Below are 24,448 nucleotides of genomic sequence, written 5' to 3' on the forward strand. Positions count from 1 at the left end.
ACGCAGCTGCTGTATTTATCATAAAATGGTTCTGCTGCTAACTCCACACACACCACAACAACCATAAATTAACCTTTATTGTGCTGCCATTGTTTTCGTAGCTTAGCTTCCTCAGTATAACGAGCCGCTAACTCTCGTTTTAAGTTTAACACGACTAAGTTACAGACAGGTGGTGCAGACAAGAAGCCTGGTGGTGGAAAAGTACCATTCTGTTATTAATAATTAAACAAGTTAGATACACCTGTAAGTTTTTACTAACACACCACAATAAAAAACAATAAAAAGATGTGATTTTATTAAACCTTTATTTGTTATAATGTGCAAAGATTTCAGTTAGCTAGCAAGGAAGCTAGCTAACCAACTCGTTAGCTCTTCCGCCCAACTTGAACTAAACGTTAGCTTGTTAGCGAAGAGGTTGGCGGTTTGGAGAATTAATTATAGCCTACTAAGAAGACACTATATAGATCACAGTTAAAATCAAGCAATAAGAGTGATAAATACAGAAAATTGATTACAAATCAGAGAACATGGGGCCTTTTTTGTTCTGTTTGTGTTCTACTTAGTGTTTTATTTTCCCTGTAGTGTTTTGTATGTAAGATATTTGTAATTGTGAAACTGAAAGCTGTAAATAAAAAAATGGAAAAATATAAAATAGAGTTGACTTTGATAAAATTGATGCTGAAGGAGTAAACGGTCTTAATGTTAGCCAGCTAGCTTCTGTCTCTACTTCACTTTTAGTTGTTTTACGTCTTTTCCAACTGAGTGTGCAGCAGAGGTAATGAAACATTCACCACAACAAAAGTCCCAACTTTAACAGAGTAACTTAACAAACCCTGAAAATCGTCTCTGTGACCTCAAATTATTTATTTATTTACTTATTTACTTATTTATTTATTTATTTATTTATTTATTTATTAGGGACAGTGCACATTAATCAACACTGCAGTTTAGATGTACAGGTGCTGGAGTTACACTCTCAGAAATAAAGGTTGTTCAGCTTGGCATAGGAGAACCCATTTTGGTTCCAGGTAGAACATTTTATAAATGGCCATTGGAACCTTTTCAGAGAGTTCTACCAAAACCCCAGACACAGAGGGTTATATTTAGAACCATCTGTGAAAGGCTCCATCCAGAAATCTCGAACCCACCCAGGGTGTTCTACCAAGAACTCTTTTTGGTCCAAGGATTTTATCTAGAACCCACGTAGGGGCTTCTACAACAAACCTTTTTATATTCCATGGGTTTTATCTAGAACCCACCCAGAGCGTTCTGCCAAAAACACTTTTATATTTCAGGGATTTCATTTGGAAATCTCCCAGGGGGTTCTCCCAAGAACCTTTTTATATTCCAATGGTTTCATCTAGAACCCACTTAGGGGGTTCACCTGAGAACCCTTTTACATTCCAAAATTATAAATTGTAGCACAGGGAACACTTGACAAAGAGTTCTTCAAGGTTTTAAACATTCATTGAAGAACTCTGTCTTCCAGAAAGGGTTGTTTGGATGAAAATGGTTCTTCTTAGTAACGTTTGATAAAATCCCTCTTCAAAAAAAAAAAAAAGGGGGGGTTCTTTAGAGGCAGATGGTTCTGGGTAGAACCTCAGCTCTTCAGGAAGAACCCTCTCAGAACCCTTATTTCTACGAGTGTAGCTAAGAAGCTAATTTTTCTCAGCCTGCTGCTGTGACATACAGGTGTACTCCGGGACACTGTGACATCACCGCTGACATAATCAGTGAAAGTGGGCGTGGTCAGCGGTGACACAAGCTCGAAACTTGAGAGGCCAGAAAAACGCAGCTTTTCAGAGTGATGTTAAGTTATTGTTAAAGTGCGACACATGACCGCCTCCGTAAAAACATAAATAATACTCATTTTAGACACTTCGTTTAGCTGTTCAGAGTCTTTGGCCCCGCCCACGCGAACAGGAAGTGACACAAGACCTGCTGGATAAGTTGGATAAAACAAAGTTGAGTAAACGATGGACTTCCTGTTTTTGTGAAGAGTGTTAAAAAAGGCTTAACGCTTTCTAACATGACTTTTTTTTAGTCTCAGCAAAATTACATTTAGTGCAACTTTAAATTAAGACATTTTCGACTCTCAGGAGCCTCATGTAGTTATGTAAACACAAATACATTATCAATATACAACACAAATATTAGAAATATCATCACTGTCCTGCAGAAACCCTGTACCTTCAAAAATCCTCAAAACTCACAGAGACAGCAGAGGAACGGTGCTTAACTGAAACTTTTTCTCTTGTTGATCTGAAATAATTTAATGTGACATTGATTTTAAACAACTCAAAACATTTTTTAAAGCAAAAAAAAAAACACTGATGTCTAGACTAAATTTGAAGCTACAGACAGTTTGCTTGGCTTTGCATGGGGACTGTAAGCTGGGGTCTCAGATGTGAATATTTGCTGTTTTTCAGACACTTCTGTGATGGAAAACTTAATATTTTGGGGTTTGGGACAGAAAACAACCAACTTGAAGAGTCACTGTGGATTCTAATTTTCGTTTTTCACAATTTTCTTATATTTTATAGCTTAGCAATGAATCAATAATGAAAATAGTTGTTAGTTGCACCCTTAAGCTCATTTTTAATGATCTCAGATGAGCAGCAGAGAACTGATGCTGAACCTAAACTTTTTCTTGTGTTGATTTAAAATAATTTAACGTGAAACTCATCTTAAACAATTTAAAACATTTTTTACAGCAAAAAAGCCAAAATTCAATAGTTCTACACTCTCAAATGTGAAAATTTTACTGGATTTCAGACACTTTTATGAGAAAGTAAATTGAATATTTGGGGGTTTGGGACAGAAAACAACCAATTATAAGAATAACTTGGAAGCTAATTTTCATTTTTCACTATTTTCTAACATTTTAAGACCTATTTTATAAGTTAACAATTAATTGGTTAATTGATAACGGAAATATTTAAAATAGGTATTTGAAGCTTTCTATAAATATTTTTTAAAGCAAAAATGCCAAAATTAAATCATTCCACCCTCTCAAATGTGAATATTTGCTGCTTTTTTGACTTGGGGGTTTTGAATTTTCATTTTTCAGAATTTGCTCACATTTTATACGCACAATTTTAAAGATTAAGAATTAATCAGTAACTTGATCATGAAAGCAGTTGTTAGTTGCAGCCTTAAAATTGATTTCCGTTCATTTAACTCAAAGATGTAAATGGCCTTAGATGAGAAAAGCTGGATGGATGTTCAAGTTTTGCACAAAGCCTCTTTTAAAACATGTAAAACAGGATGATAATGACCTGTCACTTCATCCTGATGGCGTCTACACCTCCTGCTGACAAACTGCTGCAAAAAACAAACTAACTGATGGTAACATGCTCAACTAAAATAATGACCATGGTAAACATTATACCTGATAAATATCAGCATGTTAGCATTTTAACTGAGAGCATGTTAGCGTGCTGATATTAGCATTTAGCTCAACGCTCTGCTAGGTTCCTGCTAAAAGCCTCACAGAGCTGCTGTTTCTGCACAAGACCATGGCACCACATACAAACTCTACAAGTACCACCATTACGACTAACGTTAAAATACTGTAGCGAAGGCCGACCCTATTTTGCTACGGCTAATTCATGCCTGTGGCATGTTTATTTGTAATAAGAGGATAATTAATTGTTGAGTGTTGTCAGTTGCAGACACACTGCCTTCACATTCAGCTTGTAGCTCATCATGGACGATGTATGTGTGCACAACATGCATAAAAGACAAAGACGACAAAATCCAGGAAAGACAAAACTTATTTTAAATTCTTATTTTCATTTTAAACTTAATAAATATGATATATGATTTTAAATTAATATATTTCATTTTTAAAACTTTAGGAGATTCCTCAGTGCACCACTAGAGGGTGCTGAAGTACCACCAGTGGTACTAGAACCATAGTTTAAAAATCAAGACTTCCTGTGGTATTTGTGTAAAATGTGTGACAGGAGGATTTTTAAAGTGCAGGGTTTCTGGAGGACGAGAGAGACAGGCAATAAATATGTCACACGGTTAAATAGCTTAAAGAGTTCAGTGATTATATGACCGACTAAAAGCAGGCAGGAATGCAGCAAAACTCACGAGCATGATGCAAAAGTCGAATAAATTCAAAACGTTCCTTATCTGTGTTTTCAGTGCATTGAGCATAACAGTAGCTGATTGACATTCTCATACATAGTGTTGAGTGACAGTACCTTGGATACATTACAGAGCTTTACATCCATCACTTTAAAAGTCCAGAGGATGGATAGAAGAGGAGAGGAGAGGAGAGGAGAGGAGAGGAGAGGAAACAAAGGGAGGAAACAAGGAGAAGAGAGGAGAGAAAGGAAATAAAAGAATCTACAAAGACGTCTTGAGACCAAGGTAACCGAGAAAGGAGTGTTTGGTGGAGGAAGACGAGGAGGAGGAGGAGAAAGAGGAGGAGGAGGAGGATGAAGGAGAACGTGGTTTCAGAGAAATGAGTGTTGTGATGGGGAGGAGAGGAGACAAATCCCTCCATCCTGCCCGGTCAGAGAGCGCGGGATGAAGAGGAGGAAGAGAGGAGGAGGAGGAGGGCGCAGCAGTGTGTGTGTTCGGCGGTGTGTGCAGCCGCTGAACGTGTTTGTTTGAGCGCTGATTGTCTCCGTGCACGTACGAGCGGTGTGTGTGCACGTCGCCGGGGTGTTTGACCTTGCAGTGCAGGCGCAGACTGTCCCGCCGCTTGGCGCTGTACGGGCAGAGGTCGCAGGTGAACGGCCGCTCCCCCGTGTGCACGCGCACGTGCTCCACCAGCTTGTTGGCAGTCCGCGTCAGGTGGCCGCACCGGTCGCACCGGTACTGGTTGCCTTGGCGATGACCCTGGAAGTGAACCAGCAGCTCCTGTTGCCCTGGAAACGACCTCTGGCAGATGCGGCAGCGATGCTCAGAGGTGCTATTCTCTGGCTGGGTTGCCATGGCAACTGATGGAGTGCTGCTGGAGGCGGTGGCAGCAGGAGGGGTGATGGGGCATCTAGGAGTCAGGAGGGGAGGGAGGGGTTAATAGCACACACGCGCACTCACTCACACACACACATACACCCCGAACGTGAAGAGGTAAATGCACACACACACACACACACACACACACACACACATGGATTCCATCACACACATACAAGAATAGAAAAGAAGAAAACACACATTCATTGTTCAACAGCGCAGCTGCACAGAGTGATTTCTGACCATCACTGCTCCATCCTGCAGACTTCACTCCCCCAAAGACGAAACACCACCAGAGACGTCCTGATCAAGTTTGTCGTCACCCCGATCTCAATCTGAGTCCGTTAATATCAGATATCTGCTGATACGAGTCCAATAAAACACTTGTATTATCCTAAATGTCGATTAAATATGAATCTGACACATTGAAATATCAGCTGTCCTGGTCCAGGATCCTTATAAACCATTAAAATTATAAGCTTAAATTATAGATATGAAATTATATGAATGAAAGCCGACTGAAAGTGAAATTTTGATCAACTTTCTTTTGGCTGATCCAATGAAATAAGACCAGAACATCTTTATTTTGAATCTGCTCCCACCCCACAAAATAAATTTGTGATATGGTGAGAAAAAGGCGTAACATTTTAAGGAGAAGTTATAATATTTTGAGGAAAAGGTAGCATTTTGAGAAAAAGTTGGAACATTTTAAGGAAAAGTCGTAACAGTTTGACAAAAAAAAGTCTTAACATTTTGGGTAAAAAGTTCATCTTGACAAAAAGTCAAAACAGTTTGAGAAAGCATCAACATTTGAGATTTTTTTTCGTAATATTTTGAGTCATAATAAAGACATAAAACTTGTCGGAATATTATTAATATCATAGTATTTCAAGTAAATATTGAACATAAACACTGTACATAAATATTACAACTCAAAATATTTTGACATTTCCTAAAACATCACAACTCTCTCTCAAAAAAAAGTAACATAATTCTCAAAAAACTTTCCCTTCGATCAGTGGCCCAACAACATGTTAACTGTTAATTGCCTTAAAAATTCCCATATCAGTAACACACACACACACACACACACACACACACACACACACACACACACACACACTCACAGATTTAACTGGAGCCCACCTCATCTGTCCGCTGGCTCCTATGTCCCCCTGTATGTGCGTGTTGGCGTGAGCCCTCATCTCTGCCTCCTGATTGGTCGAGTGGTCACACACGCAGCAGTGCAGCGAGAAGGAGCCGTGCTCCCATTGCCGGTGTTCAGTCATGTGACTCTGGAAAAGGGCACGGCCGTCTGTCTCAAAGCCACACACGTGACACCTGGAGGGCAGGTACAGTGTGTGTTACAGTCGCCATGGAAACAGATGTTGTAATGTTTCCTTCTTAGTGCAATGACCTTGCTGCAAACCTATGATTTCTTACACACTTTTCATTGATTAGAATGAATAAAAGTGGAATAATGTAGCTTTGCTGAGTCTCTTCACAGCACCAAACAGGCAGGGGGCGCTGTTTCTGTTCAGAGATACTGGTGACATCAGAAGGAGGAAGAAGTGAAATAAAAACAGAAAAATCAAAGTCAACATTGAAGAATTTGGAATGTGGAGAACCTGGAGGAACAGAAACACACTAAATAGAGTGAGAAGTCAAACAACAACATCCTGGTTCTTTTCCAAAGGTAAGAAAACCTCAAACAAAATCACATATTGACAAATGTGTCAATACAAATGACTGAGAATCCCGGTTTTGAACACAAGTTCAACAGTGTAATGTTTGGTTTCCTTCATATACCTTGATGGGATAAGTCATTTATTGAAAAGTACTGTAATACTGTTGTTTATTGAAAAAAAAATCTTTTGACAAACACCATTTCCCTCAAGATCAATGCTGTTTCTACAGTGTAAACACTGTTGGAGACGCCACACTGACATTATAACTCAAAAGTCTGAAAGATGACATTAGCTGAGAGCACTGATGTCACTGAAAAGAGAGAAACTGTTGCAATTAAAGGAATTGTTCAACAGACTGTACAACAAATTTGAAGTTACAGCCAGCAGCTGGTTAGCTTAGCTTAGCAAAATTAAAAAATAATCATTTTAAACTCACATTTATCTGAATATGGATTATAAACCGCAGGAACACATTACTGCCATTGATTTGTTTGTTTAAAAGCAGGAAAGATACATGTTTTATGCTGCACTGGTGATAAAATGACAGAAAATTCAGCATTTAAAATGAAAAGAGATCCAACAAGTTTGTGCGCTTCTATCTTTGTGAGGAACAGAGTGAGTTTTAGAACTTGTGAGAACATTTTTGTGCTTCTTCACAGGCCTATTTGACGGTTTTCTGGGGTTTTAGGGAAACCCAGTATGTAAATGACGGTCCTCACAGGTGTAGCAGTGCAGACGTGTGTGTGTGTGTGTGTGTGTGTGTGTGTGTGTGTGTGTTACCTGTAGAAGTAAGAGCAACCTGTGGTTTGATCTCTGCTGAGGCTGGTTTTGGTTTCTGTGAGAAAAAAACAGAAAAGCGTCCTTATTATTCTGCGAAGCGATTCATGAAATAAATCTTCCACTGCTCTCCAAAATCTCCTAATGATGAGTCCCTGTGGAAGTGATTATTTATAAACTTCAGTGTGACTGCAGACTGAGAGCGTTTGTGTTCAGTCAGTTCACTTCAGCACCATCTTTATTATAAACCCAAAGGGCAGTCTGGTGGCAGCGTAAATCCATAAGACAGACAGAAACAGTGCACTGAAATACAATCATTAAAAAGTAATAATAATAACAATAAAAACACTGCAGCACAAATAAATGCTCAAATTCCCCCAAAGTGTTTATTTAGTAATGTCAGTGCAGCGAGGATAAAAGTGTTTGTGCTTTTTAAAACTCATCTGAGGCAGCCTGGAGCAGCTACCTACAGGAGGAAACTGATTAATACAGAGGATGATAATCATTTCTAAATAATCTCAAAGCTCAGAAAAACTCCTCTGTCTGACCACACAGCAAACTCCAGTTCGACTTCTGTAGCGTCTTTGGCGTCTGATAAACCTTCAAACTCGATTGCAATTTCAACAATATTGCGATTAATTGCGCAGCCCTGGTATGAAGGTATTAAAAAAATAGATACCATCTAAGCCTGCTCGTAATTTCCTGTTAAGGTTCAGTCTGATTGACCTCCGCACCTCTGGTCGATTTGTGACCAGAAGCGAGTTTGTCTCGCCCTGTCGATGATCATAGTGGTTGGGAAATGAAATCTGTTCTGATGGCACCATTCGACAGTTATTTTAAGATATATTTTAGCTTTGGCAGCTACATGGGTGGCTCACCAGTTTTAGCTTCCTGTGAATTATATACAATCATACTGGGAAACTTCTGGTTCTGTGTATTACTGCTGATGTTGTGTGTTAAAGTCTTTTGATCATCTGTGTCCTCTTGGCAGACCATGGGAATCTATGGTTTGATTTGGTGTGAGATTTTTATGCTGGATGCCCTTTCTGACACAACCCTTCTCATTTATCTGGGCTTGAGACCAGCAGTTAGAAATGCTCTGCTTTGTGTATTAGGGTCGAGCGATCAGACGAATATATCGCCTGGCGATGATGGGCTGAATCCATCGGCGGTTGTTTCCTTCGGCCGATTTTTGGGGTGATATTTGTCGTTCTGTTTTGCTAATGTAATGGTCTGCAGAGTGACAGCCGCTCTCGTCCAGCAGCACAGGACAGACACACTCAGCCAGACTGAGAGTGCGGGGTGAGGAGTGAGAGGAAAACAGCCTGCAGAGTCAGACTCTTTACACTCTTTTCACGAGGTGAATTAAGGTTTTAATTCGACGGACTAATTTTGGTGAGTTTTACATGTTTCTCTGTCGAGTTTGTGTGTTTTACGAGGAGTTAACGAGCCAATTAAGCTCGTCTTAGTTCAGCAAAAAGGGAGAAACTTGACTTCAGAAGGTGACTGGTTGCATGTCTGTTTAAAAAGAAAAATACGTGTGAAAATGTTTAATTTCTTGGCGTTTTGTGAATTCATTTTGTTTATTGGACATAGTTAACGAACACCGCGTACATAACATAGTGAATTCTCCCAGCTGAGACTCGAGAGGATGGGAAGAGGTGGGGCAAACATATCACTAATCACAGATGGATGGGCTGATGATGGCCAGCTGGAAAATCTTAACTTACTGACCAACCCTATTGTGCCTCCCCAGTGGCCGTGAAACAATAAACATAAACAAATACACAACAACTCTACAGCTGATTTGTATATTTTTTCCTTCTACCATAAGAGGATATAAGAGTTTTCAGGCATGTCTGTGGAAACAGCGTCTAAAGCCCCCTTTACACTGTACAAAAAACATTAACATCTGGCCCCTGTCTTCAGTGGGAAAGGGTTCAATCGACATTCTTTCTTGGGTCAAATGACTCTGCAGTAATCACGGGTATTTATCGGCTCCAGCTCTGATCAAACATACGTGACCCACTAATTTTCCTTCCTTTTTGTTTGAGGCAATAAACGCTTGTCACTTTTGTCCGACCTTTCTGTTCCTTTTTCATACACATATGCTGCTCGGCTTGTCTTGGTTTGACTCGGTGCGTCAGACTGGAACAGTGGAGTTTGAACTTGCTTGATGGTGTGTATTTAATTGGGGACGAGACTGAGTCGAGCAGCTGTAAAACGGTGGATAACCATTTTATTTCCTACAACTTCTTCACAATAAAATATTATTTATTTAGCTTATCTAAAAGCTTTTATTATGAAGCAGCAAAATTCCATCACCAGTACCTTAACATGACTCAGTGGACTGAAAGTGAGGATGGAACAGTCAAATAAATCAGATAACTTAAAGTACAAACAGCGACGCTGGAGATAAACTAAACTTCAAACTACAGAGATTCAACTAGAAGCTACAAAAGTACTGAGTTTCTCTTGAGTCTCAGCTTTCCAGCGTATTTCGGAAGAAAAACAGAAAGGCAAACTCCTTTCTCGATTGACAAAAAGGAGTCAATTAGCTATTTTTAGAGGGTTTATCTGCATTTAAAAACATAAACATGCTAGTTTTTGTGTACAAACCGTATAAAGTTCAAGCTTCTAGGTGGGTGTTTCCCACAGTAACTTCTGCAGGGCTCTGCTGACCGAGGAACATCTTTGTCTACATCCTATTCTGTTAAAACACGGTGTCAAAGAGTTAAAGAGTTTTAAGCAACAGTGCCATGTCTAAAATCATCTGTTGAAATTGCAAAATTTAATTTCCTTAGACACACAGTTTACTGCTGTGTTTTTGTTTGCTTGTTTGCTTCATTGTTTTTGTCTTTTTACAGTTTTTTAGTTTCCTCTTTTCTGCTTTCTTGTTTTAACTGATTTCACTCAGGTACAGAATGATGCAAATGTTATGGCACCCGTGCTGTCATGACATATTGATGCTGCATCTTTAAGTAAAAAAAACAAAACAATAAAAATAATATATATATAAAAAAATGTTTATCACTGTGTCCTGCTTCACATTATCAGAAATACATATCGTACTCATCAGTGTGCACAAGAAGAGAGCTGCACACTGTCATTTTTGTCCATAAACGTCTCCTGCTGAAGCTGCATCAGTATATCACTTCTCAAATTTAAAACGACTGTGATCTTTGATACCCCACGAGTAAATACTTAACAGCATGTAAATGCAGTGAACTTCAAAGGACACTGAGATTTCAAAGTCCCATCCCATTGGGTTTGAATTTTTGGACCTTTTGAAAGATGTGTGTGATCGTTTCTGATGCCGTCTGCATGTGCTGGTGTGTGTGACCAGCTGTGGACTCAGATCTCTCTCGAAAAAGAGACTTTGATATCAGTGAGACTGTGTTATTAAATAGAGGTTATAAACTGTAGAACTGCATCATAAAGCATAAAAATGAGCAAGTAATGCATGACTCTGCTTGTCGTGACCCTGATTCTTTATGCACAAACATACGAATCAAACGTGTGCAGTTTTCTCCTCTCTTGCTTTAGAGAGTTCAATGAAATAAATGTCTTCTTGTTTGTTTATGTGACCTCGTGTTAGTCAGCACTTTTTGAGGAGAAAGATTCTTTTGTTTGTTGTTTTGACCTTGGTTCTACCTGAGCTATATAGTGCTGCTTCATTTTACTTTTCGTCGTAATAAAGTAAAAACTGTGATTTGGGTACAGAGGAGCGAACGACCTTCTAACTTTTATGTTGCGCTCCTACACCCGTAGATGGAGGCGTAATGAGTGGAGCACTCAGATCTTTTACTTAAAGTAACATCATGTAACTCTTTTACCTCCAAATAACGACTATAAATTCATTTTGATGTCACACTGACTTGTAATAGAAGGAATGGTGCCTCGTCATTTCCATCTGCGCCCTGAATGCCTGTTCTCAAGCTACGTAACTTGCCGGGTTGCTGGTTACAGACCAAATAACAATAAATTATTTCTACATAAATTATATAACTGCAAATACAACCCCAGTTCCAAAAATGTTTGGACATCATGTGAAACATCAATGAAAACTGAATGTAATTATTTGCAAAAACATAGCAACCTATATTCAATTGAATACAGGACAAAGAAAAATATTTAATGTTCAAACTGATAACACAGGAACAGCAGCATGTTTACCGCTGTGATACGTCAGCTTTTCTTTTAATAACACTCAATCAGTGTTTGTGAACTGAGGACACTAATAGTTGACATTTTAAAGTGAAATTCTTTCTCATTCTTGCTTGATATTCGACTTCAGCTGCTCAACAGTTCGGGGTCTCTGTTGTTGTATTTTGTGCTTCATGATGCACCACACATTTTCAATGGGAGACAGGTCTGGACTGCAGGCAGGTCAGTCTAGTACCTGAACTCTTTTACTACGAAGACACGCTGTTGGAACACGTCCACAATGTGTCTCTGCATCGTCTCTCTGAAATAAGCAGTGACGTCTCTGAAAAAGACGTCTGGATGGCAGCATATGTTGCTCCAAAACCTGCATGTCGCTTAACACTGGTAACAATCTGGATGGTCCTTTTCCTCTTTAGCCCGGAGGACACGACGTCCATGATTTGTGAAAACAATCTGAAATGTGGACTCGTCAGACCACAGCTCACTTTTCCACTTTGCGTCAGTCCATCTCAGATGAGTTCAGGTCCAGAGAAGTCTGCAGTGTTTCTGGATGTTGTTGATATCTGTCTTTCTCTTTGCATGGTAGAGTCTTAACTTACATTTGTAGATGCAGAGACAAACTGTGTTTACTGACAACGGTTTTCCAAAGTGTTCCTGAGCCCATGTAGTATCCTTTATACAATTATGAGGGTTTTTAATGCAGTTTTTAAAGCAGTGCTGCCTGAGGGGTCAAAGGTCACAGACATTCACTATTGTTTTTCAGTCTTGCCCCTTAATGCAGAGATTTCTCTGGATTCTCTGAATCTTTTAATGATAATTGGATTGTAGATGGTGGACGTTGGAACATGTTGCAGATATCAAATTCAGAGCGAGTGTGACTTCACAAAAAACAATGAAATTAATCAGTTTGAACAATAAATATCTGGCCTTTGCGCTGTATTCAAGTGAAAGGTAAACCTATAATAATTAATGATAATTTATCATATTTTATATTATTAATCTGAATAAGGAAGGTAACTAACTTTACCAAATCAATGCAGTGGAGAAAAAGTACAACACTTCCCTCTGAGATGCTGTACTTAAGTACAGCACTTGAGTAAATGTTGATCAGTCGATTCTTCATCTGAATGATGGATAATTGATCATAGATGAGTTTAATGCATCAGTAAATTAAATCCTGTTGGAAACATCGAGCCTGCTGGCTCCTTTAATCCCTCCACTCTGACTGACGGTGTCATTTTTCATTATTGCACATTACACTCAGATTGGCAGGGAAACACTTCAATGATGAGCAGAACAGTGAGTCAGTACACGATCACAAAAACACTCCCAGGACACAGTCATCGACATTCAAAGATCTACGCCTCCTCAAGCTAAACAGGAGCACTGCCTCTGTGTTTTTATCTAAATACTGTCATAATGTCGACATGCAGGTACTCACACCGTCTACTGTATCTGTGCGTGTGTGGAAAATATTACCATGTGGAGGTTCCTGGGAGCTCAAGAGCGGGGAGGAGCGGAGTGGATCCACATTCACCTTCAAAACAGGACTACAGAAACACACACACACACACGCAGCAGGTCAGAGGTCAGAGAGTCCACATGAGATCGGTGATTGATGCCAGGAGTCAGTGTAATGTTACCTGCTTCTGATGGGCGGAGTCGACCTCTCCACCAGCCGGCTGTTGGATTTACTGACCCTCTCTGCACAAAGACACACAGACAGACAGAAAATCAAACTGAAAACTCACTTTTATATTTAATTATTGTGTTAAAGACAGAGAATAAAGACAGGAGTAATGAATGATCCATACAGGAACATAAAGCTGTTATCAGATATTCATGTTACCAGGTTGCAATTTATTCATCATAAAACATGATTATGAAACTCGTCACTCATAATACTAAAATGTTAAGTTAATAAATTGCTTAAACAGGTATTTCAGCCTTTATCTTTATAGCAAACAAGTTGAATGGTGACAGAAAATGAGGGGAGATAAATCTTTGATTTTGGATATCGTTATATTGTAACAAATCAAAAAAGGCATAACAAGATAAAAAAGACAAAGACGTAACAAAACAAAAGACACACAATAACACAAAAACTTACTTCTATACTTAAAATACATTGCAGATACTGTATTTCATCACCTTTACTTCAGAAAAGAAGTTAAGGCAGAATTTTTTCTTTCACTAGTCTTTTTTTATCTGTACTTCTACTTGAGTAAAGAACATGTGTACTTTCTCCAACTCTGATTAAGTCTATTAAATATGTGCTGTGATTAATGTAGCGCTTAAATTTAACCTTTTTTCTCCTGGTCTTCATTAAAAATAGCTAATTAAAACTTATCAATAATTATCGTCTAATTATATATGAATTATATCTCTCCTGTCATCCTAAATGACAGCAAATCTAATAAAAACCTGTTATTGGCTACTGTTAAATATATATTATGTCATAATGTATAGAATAAATCAGTTGAATGACTTCTCTTCTGACGTACTGCACCCTGCTCTACCATAAATATCAGTCACATTTAAAAAGATCTAGTTCAAAGTTCAGTTCACAGAGATTGAAATGACTGAATTAATAGTCATAGATCACATTTTTTAACTTTTGAACTAAGTTCACAGCCACAAAAATGAACTAGTTCACATTTATTTCTTCCTTCTTTTTTTTTTGGAGTGGTTATATACCAGTTTATTCTGGCACAACCTGAATTCACCCTTCATTATCTAGATTGAAACACTGGTGAACCGCGCTGGTTTTACGAGCTGTCATCTGTCTGACTTTGATGATTAACAACATCCAGGGTTATCTCGCTGTGCAAAAGCGGCTGCTGTCTGACGGGGCCACAGCGCCAACTAGACGCAGGCAGCTGCATAACACCAGTTAACTGGCATTATGCACGAATAAAACAGTGCTAAATAGTTTAACCACCTGGTATTTCTGGCGCCAATCGTGCACATCCCCAGCTCAGATATCCATGTATATTAGCCTGTAATGTGCATGAAATGATGGAATAATCAGCATTATGTATCGCCTGTTGGCCGCCCTGCTCTCTAATTATCGGCATCGATCGTTGCTGTTTTTTTCAAAGGGATTTCATGAAATTTTAGTCTCTATAAACTGGAACATCAGGGTCGTTTCTACTGCCAGTCTCTCTACTGCCGGTGAAAGTACTCTCGTCTTTTAAATCTATTTGTGTTGTAGCACATTGTTCTATTGTCTTTACTCTAATTTAATGTAACAAACACTGAAACTGAATCAGGTGTGTGAGAATACGTGTGTGTGTTACCTGAGAGCTGGTGCAGCAGCGTGGACGCCAGGTTCACAGACATGTCCTGCCACAGCACGGCTCTGAGGCACTGGTCGGCCATCTTGGCTCCAGAGGTGAACTGGTCTTCCATCTTGGCTCCAAAGAAGAGCTGCTCCTCCGTCTTTGCCCCTGAGAAAACGTGCTCCGCCATCTTGGCTCCAGGGCGGAGCCCGTTCTCCACTTTGGTTCCGAAGAGCAGCGGGTTCTCCATCTTGGCTCCGGGAAGAAGCCCGTTCTCCACTTTGGTTCCGAAGAGCAGCGGGTTCTCCATCTTGGCTCCAGGAAGAAGCCCGTTCTCCACTTTGGTTCCGAAGAGAAGCGGGTTCTCCATCTTGGCTCCAGATGGAAACTGCTCCTCCATCTTGACACCAGAGAGAAACTTGTGGCTCATCTTGCCTGCAGAAAAAGGACGCTCTGCAATTTTTGCTTTAAAGAGAAACTGGTCCTCCATCTTGGCTCCAGAGAGAAGCTGCTCCGCCATCTTGGCTTCAGAGATGCCACGATCCTCCATTTTCACTCTAAACTGAAACTTGTTGGCTCCAGAGACGACACCGTCTGCCGTCTTAGAGCCCGGCCGGCAGCCTCCAGTATAAAATTTGTCCTCTATTTTAAGGCCATGGAGACACTGGTCCACCATTTTGGCTCCAGGGTGCAGCTGCTCCGCCACCTTGTTACTACTGTGACCCTGCTCTTCTGTTTTAATGCTGAAGAGACGGTGACTCGCTATCGCGGAAGGCGGGGTCGTCTCTTTTGTGACAGGTCGATCACGGATGAGGTCGGAAACGACCAAAGTGTCAACTTCCATCGGCTCTTCTTCTTCTTTGACTCTCACCCCATGGATGTTCACTTCCTGACGCTCTGTGATTGGTGGAAAGTATGTCAGCATGTTTATTCACCTGCTATCAGACATGTTGAAATAAATGAACTGAATAGAGCTGAAACTATTGGTTGATTTATTTTCTTTTAATCTACAATTTTATCTGCACGATTTGGTAATCAAGTTATAATGCAATTATTTTAACTGAAATTACAATTGCACTTGTGATACGATTAGTGAAAATAATCTGTTTAGCATTACAATTTTCATCTTCACTGGATAAAAACTATTAAAATCATGATGATATGATATTTATTGATGTCTGAACCAAACAAACTTGTTTTCTTTCATCTGGAGAACAAGGTTTTTAGGTCAGGTCATCTCTGCAGCACTACAGAACCTCATTATAATGCTGTTTTCTCATACATTTTTCCTTTTTCAAAAAAGAAAAATTAATCATGAGAAATAAATTAACAAAAGTGCCTCCTTCATTACATCCACGCACACACACACGCACACACACAGTGCTGTACCTGCCAGTTTCCTCAGCATGTCTGAGGCCAGTGTGTCCGTGGTGGCGTTGCCATCAGGTGTGTGCGAGAGTGACGGGGGCTCAGGACTCGCTCCGGGGCCGTCCGGTGACAGAGCCAGGCCGGGTTCGTCCTGCTGCCCTCCGCGCACCTCCGGCAGGGCCTCGCGCCTCTGAGGCTCCGCCTGCCTCCCAGGAAGCATCTGGGCCTTCTGGGTGGCCTCTGAGGAGAGAAAGAGGGAATCGAGCTGTAAATAGATAAATAGATTACAGTAGAGTTCACATTACAGCCTGATAACTGCACTCAACTCACCATGACAGCATTGGTTTGCGCACTACATGGCCAAAAGTATGTGGACACCTGATGACACTCGATGACACTCGATGATCTCACATCTCTGCACTGCACTGTTATTCATTCTCTTATTTCCTATAAATTCCTATAAACTGAAGAAGCTGAAATCAGAGTTTTTTTACTTTTTGTAATTAAAAAATTACTCAAACCAAATTAACCGATTATTAGAATAGTTGGGGATTCATTTAATAATTGATTCATAATCAATAAATTGTTGCTGTTATCAAAATTCTTTGTGATTAATTTTCAGTCAATTTACTAACTGATAAATCGACTTATCTTGTCCATAGAACTATGACATGTAAATGTTTTTGTGTACATGTGTGTGTGTGTGTGTGTGTGTGTGTGTGTGTGTGTGTGTGTGCTACCTGACAACCTGATGAGGAGGTCGGACGCCATCTTGGTGCTGACATCAGGGCTGAAGAGCGAGGTGGCTGCTGGGAAGGGACTCGAACCTGTGGCGTGCGTGTTGTCCGGTGTGCGTTGCACAGCGTGCGTGTCCGTTGTGTGGTTAGCGCGTGTGTCAGGCACACTCAGCGAGCGAGCATCATCACTGGTGTGTGTCTTTGTGTGTGTGTTTGCAGGGTGTGTGTGTCGTTTGGCTGCATCAGAGGGAGGCTGCAACACACTCGACCCACGCTTCATTTTCCGGTGTGTGTGTGTGTGTGAAAGGAGAGGGAGTCAAAACTCAGAAGAGAGGAGGGCAGGAGAGAAGGAAGAGGAGGAAGAAGAGGAGGAGGAAGGCAGTGATGCTAAAATAAGACGAGTGTGTTTTTTAACATATGGAAGTGAGGAGAGCATGATAGAGGAAAAAGAGGAGAGAAAACGAGGGAGGATTTGGTGTTCAGACTGAGCTGTTGCTGCCTCTCATTGACCTGAAAGAGAGAGAAAAAAGAGACGGATGGAGGGAATGGTCGTGAAAGAGAGGGGAGGGAGGAGAGAAGATGGACTGAGAGAGAGAAAGACACAGGACGAAGAGGACAGAGGACAGAGGAGGATGGAGACAGAGACACAAAGGGAGGAGAAGAAGAAGAAGAAGAAGAAGAGGAATATGAACAAAGTGAAGCTGTGAATGAATTAATTATTGAATGGATAAGGCCCAATAATAAGGGGATAAATCATTCCCGTTATCGTCATGGTAACCGACCCTGCTGTGTCGTCTCCTGCCCTGACCTTCCCACCGACAAACCATCGTCAATTATGATCAATAATCATCAATAACCACTTCCACCTGCCACCAGCTGTTATCCCTGATCACCTCTTACACTTTGCAGTAAAATATACTGTTGAGCTATAATTATAATTTAAAAAATAATAAATATAATAAAAAATAAAATTAGAAGATGATAAGAATATGTAATAATAATAATAATAATAATAATAATAATAATAATAATAAATAATAAATGCAAAACATAATATTACTTTAAAAAATTAAAAACGAATAATAAAATAAATATAAAAAACATTTTAAAAATAATACTAATAAATTCGAAAATAATAAAAGTTAAATTAAATTATTGTTTTTAAATACTGAGATGTTGTATCCTCTGCTATTTTATTTAATGAATCTAGTGAATAAATAAAAATGATAAATAGCCTAAAAAAAAAAAAAGCAGGTTGAGTTAATAGACAATAAAATTTAAATGAAACTTAAAAATATGTATCCCATGTTAAAAATCGGCTGATTATACATTATCGATATATCTGTCTGTTTCGAAAAAAAAAAAAAAAACTCAAAAAAATTAATAAAAGAATAAGAATAATAATTCAAATAAAGTACTCAGCAAAAATAAATAATTTAAAAATATATATTAAAAATAATTAAATGTATTTGTTTAGGCCTCCAAATGTTCACTAAAAAAGGAATCATTTAATTTAAAAAAAAAAAAAAAGACATTAAATCAAATTATTTAAATTAAATAAAACTAACCAACAGCATATTCATCGCCAGGTTCACTCACTACCCTTGTCAGCACCACAAATATTACATTTGGGCAAAAAAATAGGCTAAGAATGATCATTTACATTAAAATAAATAACAAACTGTGCTTCACAGTAGATAAAATAAAAAAATGACTATTAGCTAGACCTCCAATTGTTCATCAAAAAATTAAACATTTCATTACAAAAATAATATTTAAAAAAATCAAAACTTAACTTCAACTGTGGCGTTAAATGAAATTATTTAATTGATGTAGAAATTAACCGACAGCCTGCTCATCGCCCCGGTTCACTCACTACCCTCGTCGACCCCGTTTCGTTCAGCCTCCTGCCTCCCTCCGTCTCTAGGCGACACGGTTCGAGCTGCCGCTGGATCCGCCAGGGGAGCGAAAATGACCGGGCACCAGTTTTCTCCACAACCCCCCCTCCTCTTCACTCGGTGCCGGTCGGTGTCAAAACCCCCGGAGCCCCGCCGTTAGCTAGTTATCTCTCCCTCCCCCCTGCAACATGGCTGAACGGTACTCAGACTCCCCGACACACCGAGTCAGAAAGTCATCTCCCGGTGTGGGATGGCGCTGGGCTCTTTAATGCCGCTTAACCGCCAATTTAGACATTTTTAAAGGATTTTTTTTCTCTCCCTCCTCCAGTAACTGGGAACGAGGGCAGGTGTCATGAGCCCAGCCGTTACCCCCACCTCCTCGTCCCCCCTCCCTCTCCCGCTCCTGCAACATGGCTGAACGGTAACCCGACCTCACAGGACCTCAGAAGTCATTTTCACGGGTCAGTTAGCGTCGATAACCGGACACTGCGAGCACCATAACCCGCCCCGGGACTGACCAGTCTCTGCCAGCCCATCTCTCCTCCGTGACTTACCGGTACCAGGAGGGCAGGTGGAGGCGGTGGCGGTGGTGGTGCAGTCCGGGGCATAGCCTATATATAGACTATAGATTTCTTCCATGTTAAATTCACTCCTTTTTCTTCTTCTTCTTTTGTCACATTATCACTGCTCGGTCTGTCCTCCGGGTTTCTTCCTCGCGTTGTGTACACGAATAAAAACGGTGAGGAGGAGATGATCCGAGCCCGAGGATGACGGGTCGGTCACCGAGCAGGGCAGATGGAGGTTTCCGCCTCCTCTTCTCTCTCTTTCTGTGTGTGTGTATATGTGTGTGTGTGTGTGTGTGTGTGTGTCTGAGAGATGCAGTGTGTGTCTCTGTCCACGCGCCGGATCATAGCACAAGGGCAGGACACGCGTGAACCCGTGCGCACGCGCCCATACCCGCGCCCGAAACCCGCCAGATACATTAAATTCAGTACAGTAGAAACCAGTTGACAACGGACACATTCAGTTTAGTAGTAGTATCAGTAGTACTTTGGGTGGTAGAAATTGTAGAAATAATTATGTTATGTTATGTTATTATGTTACAGGATTCCGCAGGCTTTTTGGGAATTATTTTGGACTAAAATGCCTGATTTCACGGCAGCTTGCGAAAAAAGTTGTGATTTATATATAACTCCTTAAAAATAAAAAACAACTTGTTCCAGGGAGAATGAAGCCAACAGTGTTCTACGTTACCTAGCTGAAAATGTACAATAAATTAAATAAAATAAATAATTAAAAGTATTGTTAGCAGCAGTACGAGTTGCTATAGCAATCATAGTTACAGCATCGTCTAGTACAGTAACAGTACAGTAATATAAAGTCCCTCTAGGATTTGCCAAGCTTTTCAGGGATGTTGCGGGCTAAAATGCCTGTTTTCTTGGCAGCTTTTCTAAAAAGTTGTGATGCATGTTGTAGTGTTTTAGGTGTTTTTTGCAAATAAATTAAGGCAACAAGTGAAAAAAAAAAAAAAGCAATTTTAAAATTTTTGTATAATTCATTAAAAATCAAATGCAACTTTTTCAAGGGAGAGTGAGAGCCTAGAAGTACTAGTTACAGTAGTAGTCCAAATAACAGCAGTTGTAGTAATGGTAGCAACGGTAGTAGTAAAAGCTGTAATAGCGGTAGTGGAAGAAGTACTGATACACAAAAGAGGAATAAAAGAGGCACTATTGGAGCTAGTAGTAGAATTTTAAGAAATACTTGTAGTAGTGCTAGAAGAAGTAGTATTAGTAATTGCAATTACAAAAGCATTGGTAGCTGAAGCAAGACATGTTATCAGTAATATAATACAGTAATATATTTGTAGAAACAGTAGTACACATATGAGTACAGTTTTAGTAAAAGTAATGGGAGCCTAGAAGTACAATTATGGTATCAGTGCTACTAAAAATAACACCAGTTGTAATAATAATCGTAGTAAAAGCAATAATAAAAGAAGTAATATGTGGTAATGGTGGTAGATGTATAACTAAAGTATTGGTGGTGGTAGTAGTGGAAGAATAAGAAGTAGTGGTTGCAGTAGTAGCAGTTAGAAGAGTGCTACTTAAAAGTATTGGTGGTAGCAGCAGCAAGAAAGAAATGATAGTAATGTTAGCAGTAATAGTAGCAGTACTGTGTGCTAAAATTTATAGAAAGTAAGAGTAGTAATAGTACAAGCTGTATTATAGTGGTAGGATCTTACAGAACATAATACAAATAGTTTTTATTTATTTTTTTAGTTTTGTATGCAGCATTTTATATGTATTTGTATGCAACATTAATTTAAAGAAACCTTTTCATTTAAGATCAATTGCTAACATTGGCTACACAGACCAACCGCTAATGTTACCTATGATTATTCTAATTATTACAACTAATAATATAGTAATACATGATGATGATGATGATGATGATGATGATGATGATGATGATGATGATGATTAGTCGTAGTAATAGTAAGAACAACATTATCTGCAGAAGCAGTAGAGTACAGTTGTAGAGAAAGTGGAGGGAGTCTAACAGTTGCAGTAGTAGAAGTTTTGTAAAATAGTAGCAACAGTACAAGTTTAAGAAGTAGTGGTAATGGTAAATGAGGATAATAGTGACAGCAGTATAAAGTGGTACCAGGTCAAATGTTGCAGTAGTACCATGTTTTTATTGTAGGAACTGTGTATTTGATAGAGTGCAGTGTCTTGTTTTGACCTGCAGGGGGAGACAGAGACAGCTTCCTGTGTGATGACCTGGTGGAGAAAACTATTTTTACTTTACTAGAGTAAAACTACTAATACCGTACTGTAAAAGTACTCCATTATAAGTACATGAAAAATTAAACACAGGTGTTACCAGTGATACTAATTAAGGTTAAGTTCCAATCAGAGTCAGAGTGGAAAGGCTCTGATAAACTAAATGGAATGGGAAAAAAAATGTATTAAGACTAACACTAATTCCAACTTTTTGGAATGTTAAAAGTTTATGTATGTTAAAAGTCTTCAAAATCTAAAACTAACAATACCTACTGCTAACATAGGTATGAAGATGTACTACTACACTATAATCTTCTTTCTTTTAAAATATATTTGTTATGAAAATGTTGTGCCTTTAAAGTTGTGTCACAGATTTCTGTCAACAAAAACATGATTTGATCAGGCATAAAAAAGGGTTAGCTATACCTTAAGGACCCCTGTCTCACTTCCTGGTTTAAGAAGGTGAGAATACTGCTCAAGCACTTTATATTTTTCAACAAATTCATTAAAAAATATTACTTTCAGATGTGTCTCGACCATAACAAGTCAACTCTGTAGTCCTAAATCAAAGATAAACAAGAATTATGATTTAAAATGTGTATTTTGATTAGCATTAAGAGAACACTGAGCAACTTCAAAAAATAAAACGGCGAAATGAACAAAAATTAAAATTTTGTCAAGTCTGTCAGATGTAAAATATTTGCCATTTACATTTAAAAATCACTAGGAAGTTGGTCCATTACAAGGTATAATAGTGAGTTTGATCTTTTTATTTTATTTTATTTTAATATTTTAAAAGTAAAAATCAAAATTGGTCCCAATTTTCAAGAATCAATGATGCAAAATCCTAATCCTTTTTGTATAATAATTAACTAAAAAATCATAATTTTCCCTCTGAGTAGAAGTTGAAAGTAGCATGAAAAGTAAAGTATAAATACTTATATGTACTTATATGTACTTAGTTAAATTTCAAATAAACAAACACTCATTTTCTTTACTTTTATTTTATTGTTGCACCCAGGCTGACAGACATAGAAAGATATCCATATGCTGTATTAACAGTGATGGAAATAGTCGAATGTGAATAAAAACTTTGTTGTGCCTGAGCTGCATTCAGGTCATACAAAAAAAAAACTGAAAACATGAACACATTCATGTGTGAAATCCCTACTTCATATAAGGTCACTTTCCTCTATTTATTTAAAATAAACTGAGTGATGTTAATGGAAGAGTCACACCCGGAGTCAGTAACAGTTTCACAAAGAAAAACTACAATACAATATCAATTTAATCTCTCTATGTCCAACAAGACTTAATAAGAAACATGAAATATTAGCAAAACATTCAGAACTGTCAAAATGACCTAAAAACTTTATGTTCACTTGACACAACGAGACTGACATAATATTTATAATTTTAGTCAACAAGTTTTGATTTTTGAGTTCATTTTAGTAAAGATTTATAAGCCAATATGGCCTAATTACTTCAAAACCAATTAAAAATACAAACATTGTGCACATATATTTTAAATTAGTTTTAAAGAAATGTAAAAATACATTCTGTGTTTTTATGTTCATGTGACATAGTCAGTTTCTTGTGCAATAAAGCGAATAATTTGTTCACATAACATAATTAAAACATGTTATTCCGAGCAGTGTAGTTGCAGTGTTGTGACAAACAAAAAAATATAATAAGTGCAGCGACTGACTCTTCCTAAGCCCCGCCCCTTTTTGCTCTCTTAATATTTTCTTGTACATGCAAGTTAGTAAAAACGAGTCAAAGCAAAGTTTATTTTTGCAGCTGCACCATAATAGCAGACTTCCCAGCATGCACTGCGCAAGAGTTTAAACTCTCCTGAGAGTTCAATTAACCTAACTACGTTGGTTTTGCAAAACTCAAACTAATTATTTAACTTAGTCCCATTTCCTTTCCAATTTTTCTTCAGTTGACTTTAAATTTAATTTAATTTTAAAGTTGAACCACCTCAAAGTTACTTACAGTACACATTAAAGGTTTTGTGCGCAAGCTCTTTATCCTGGTGTAGAGGAGATTTATTTTAATCTTCTTTCCGGAGAGTGTTGCTTTCACCCTGAAAACTAAAAAATAGAGATTAAGTCGCGGTTATCTTAATTCCCATAAACTGAATTGTAAAAAAATAAAAAACAATAAAACAAAATAAAAGAAAAAATCAATTTCAGTGAGTTTTTAAGATGAATATTTTTGCAGTGTGGTGACTCACCTTCACCGGAGAACTTGTCCTGCTCTCCTCCTCTTCATCATTTATCATCCTCTACATCACAGTCTCTGCAGAAGAAACACACTCTTTAACCTCACCGACCAGTGAACTCATCACAGACAGATAAGACTGATATGTTCTTACACAGCCTTGTAGAAACTCTTCTGGTTCATCATGTGCTGTCTGAAGATGTTTATGGCTTTAAACACGTCCATCTGTTCCTGATATTTTTCAAGCACCTTTCTGTACCTGTCACACAGACACAGACAGAGTAAAAAAGGCAAATTAGGACAACACAAAACAACTTCCTAACTCACCTCCTCTGGTCTGTACAAACCCCAAAGTGTAAAAACAACAATTTGCTATTTTACAGTATATGCTGGACTATTTTCTTGCCTCTGAGCAGTTGCCAGGCAACCAGTTGGACTCCAGGAAGTAACTGATCCTGGCCAAGAAATAGACACGTAATCCAGAATTTCAAAAAGACGTGAAAATTGACATTTTCACACAAGAAAAGTACAAATCTGTGCCGCAGA

At 38.7% G+C, this 24,448-nt stretch overlaps 1 protein-coding gene across 1 annotated transcript; it reads right to left on the reverse strand.

Moving 5' to 3' along the window:
• Positions 1 to 2,530: 2,530 nt before the first annotated feature.
• On the reverse strand, positions 2,531 to 19,696 carry LOC146305371 (uncharacterized). The gene is made up of 9 exons (XM_084712945.1): positions 19,448 to 19,696; positions 16,999 to 17,269; positions 16,280 to 16,498; positions 14,909 to 15,787; positions 13,253 to 13,313; positions 13,089 to 13,159; positions 7,446 to 7,500; positions 6,124 to 6,318; positions 2,531 to 5,008 (listed from the first exon to the last, which is right to left on the reverse strand). Exons 1-9 carry the CDS (start codon positions 19,499 to 19,501, stop codon positions 4,360 to 4,362), a joined length of 2,454 nt encoding a protein of 817 aa, XP_084569071.1. The 5' UTR covers positions 19,502 to 19,696; the 3' UTR covers positions 2,531 to 4,359.
• Between the last annotated feature and the right edge of the window lie 4,752 nt (positions 19,697 to 24,448).

Source organism: Lutjanus erythropterus, chromosome 23, assembly GCF_056507025.1.
Source record: "Lutjanus erythropterus isolate fLutEry1 chromosome 23, fLutEry1.hap2, whole genome shotgun sequence".
Lineage (NCBI taxonomy): Eukaryota > Metazoa > Chordata > Actinopteri > Lutjaniformes > Lutjanidae > Lutjanus > Lutjanus erythropterus.

What these genes read in the sequence shown, in the direction of transcription:
- LOC146305371 (XM_084712945.1), bottom strand. Translation starts at nt 19,501, where the DNA reads ATGCCCCGGACTGCACCACCACCGCCACCGCCTCCACCTGCCCTCCTG. An exon ending in CATGCTGAGGAAACTGGCAG is followed by an intron (nt 15,788 to 16,279) that starts GTACAGCACTGT and finishes CACCAATCACAG; the next exon opens with AGCGTCAGGAAGTGAACATC. An exon ending in GGAGCCAGCGGACAGATGAG is followed by an intron (nt 5,009 to 6,123) that starts GTGGGCTCCAGT and finishes CCTGACTCCTAG; the next exon opens with ATGCCCCATCACCCCTCCTG.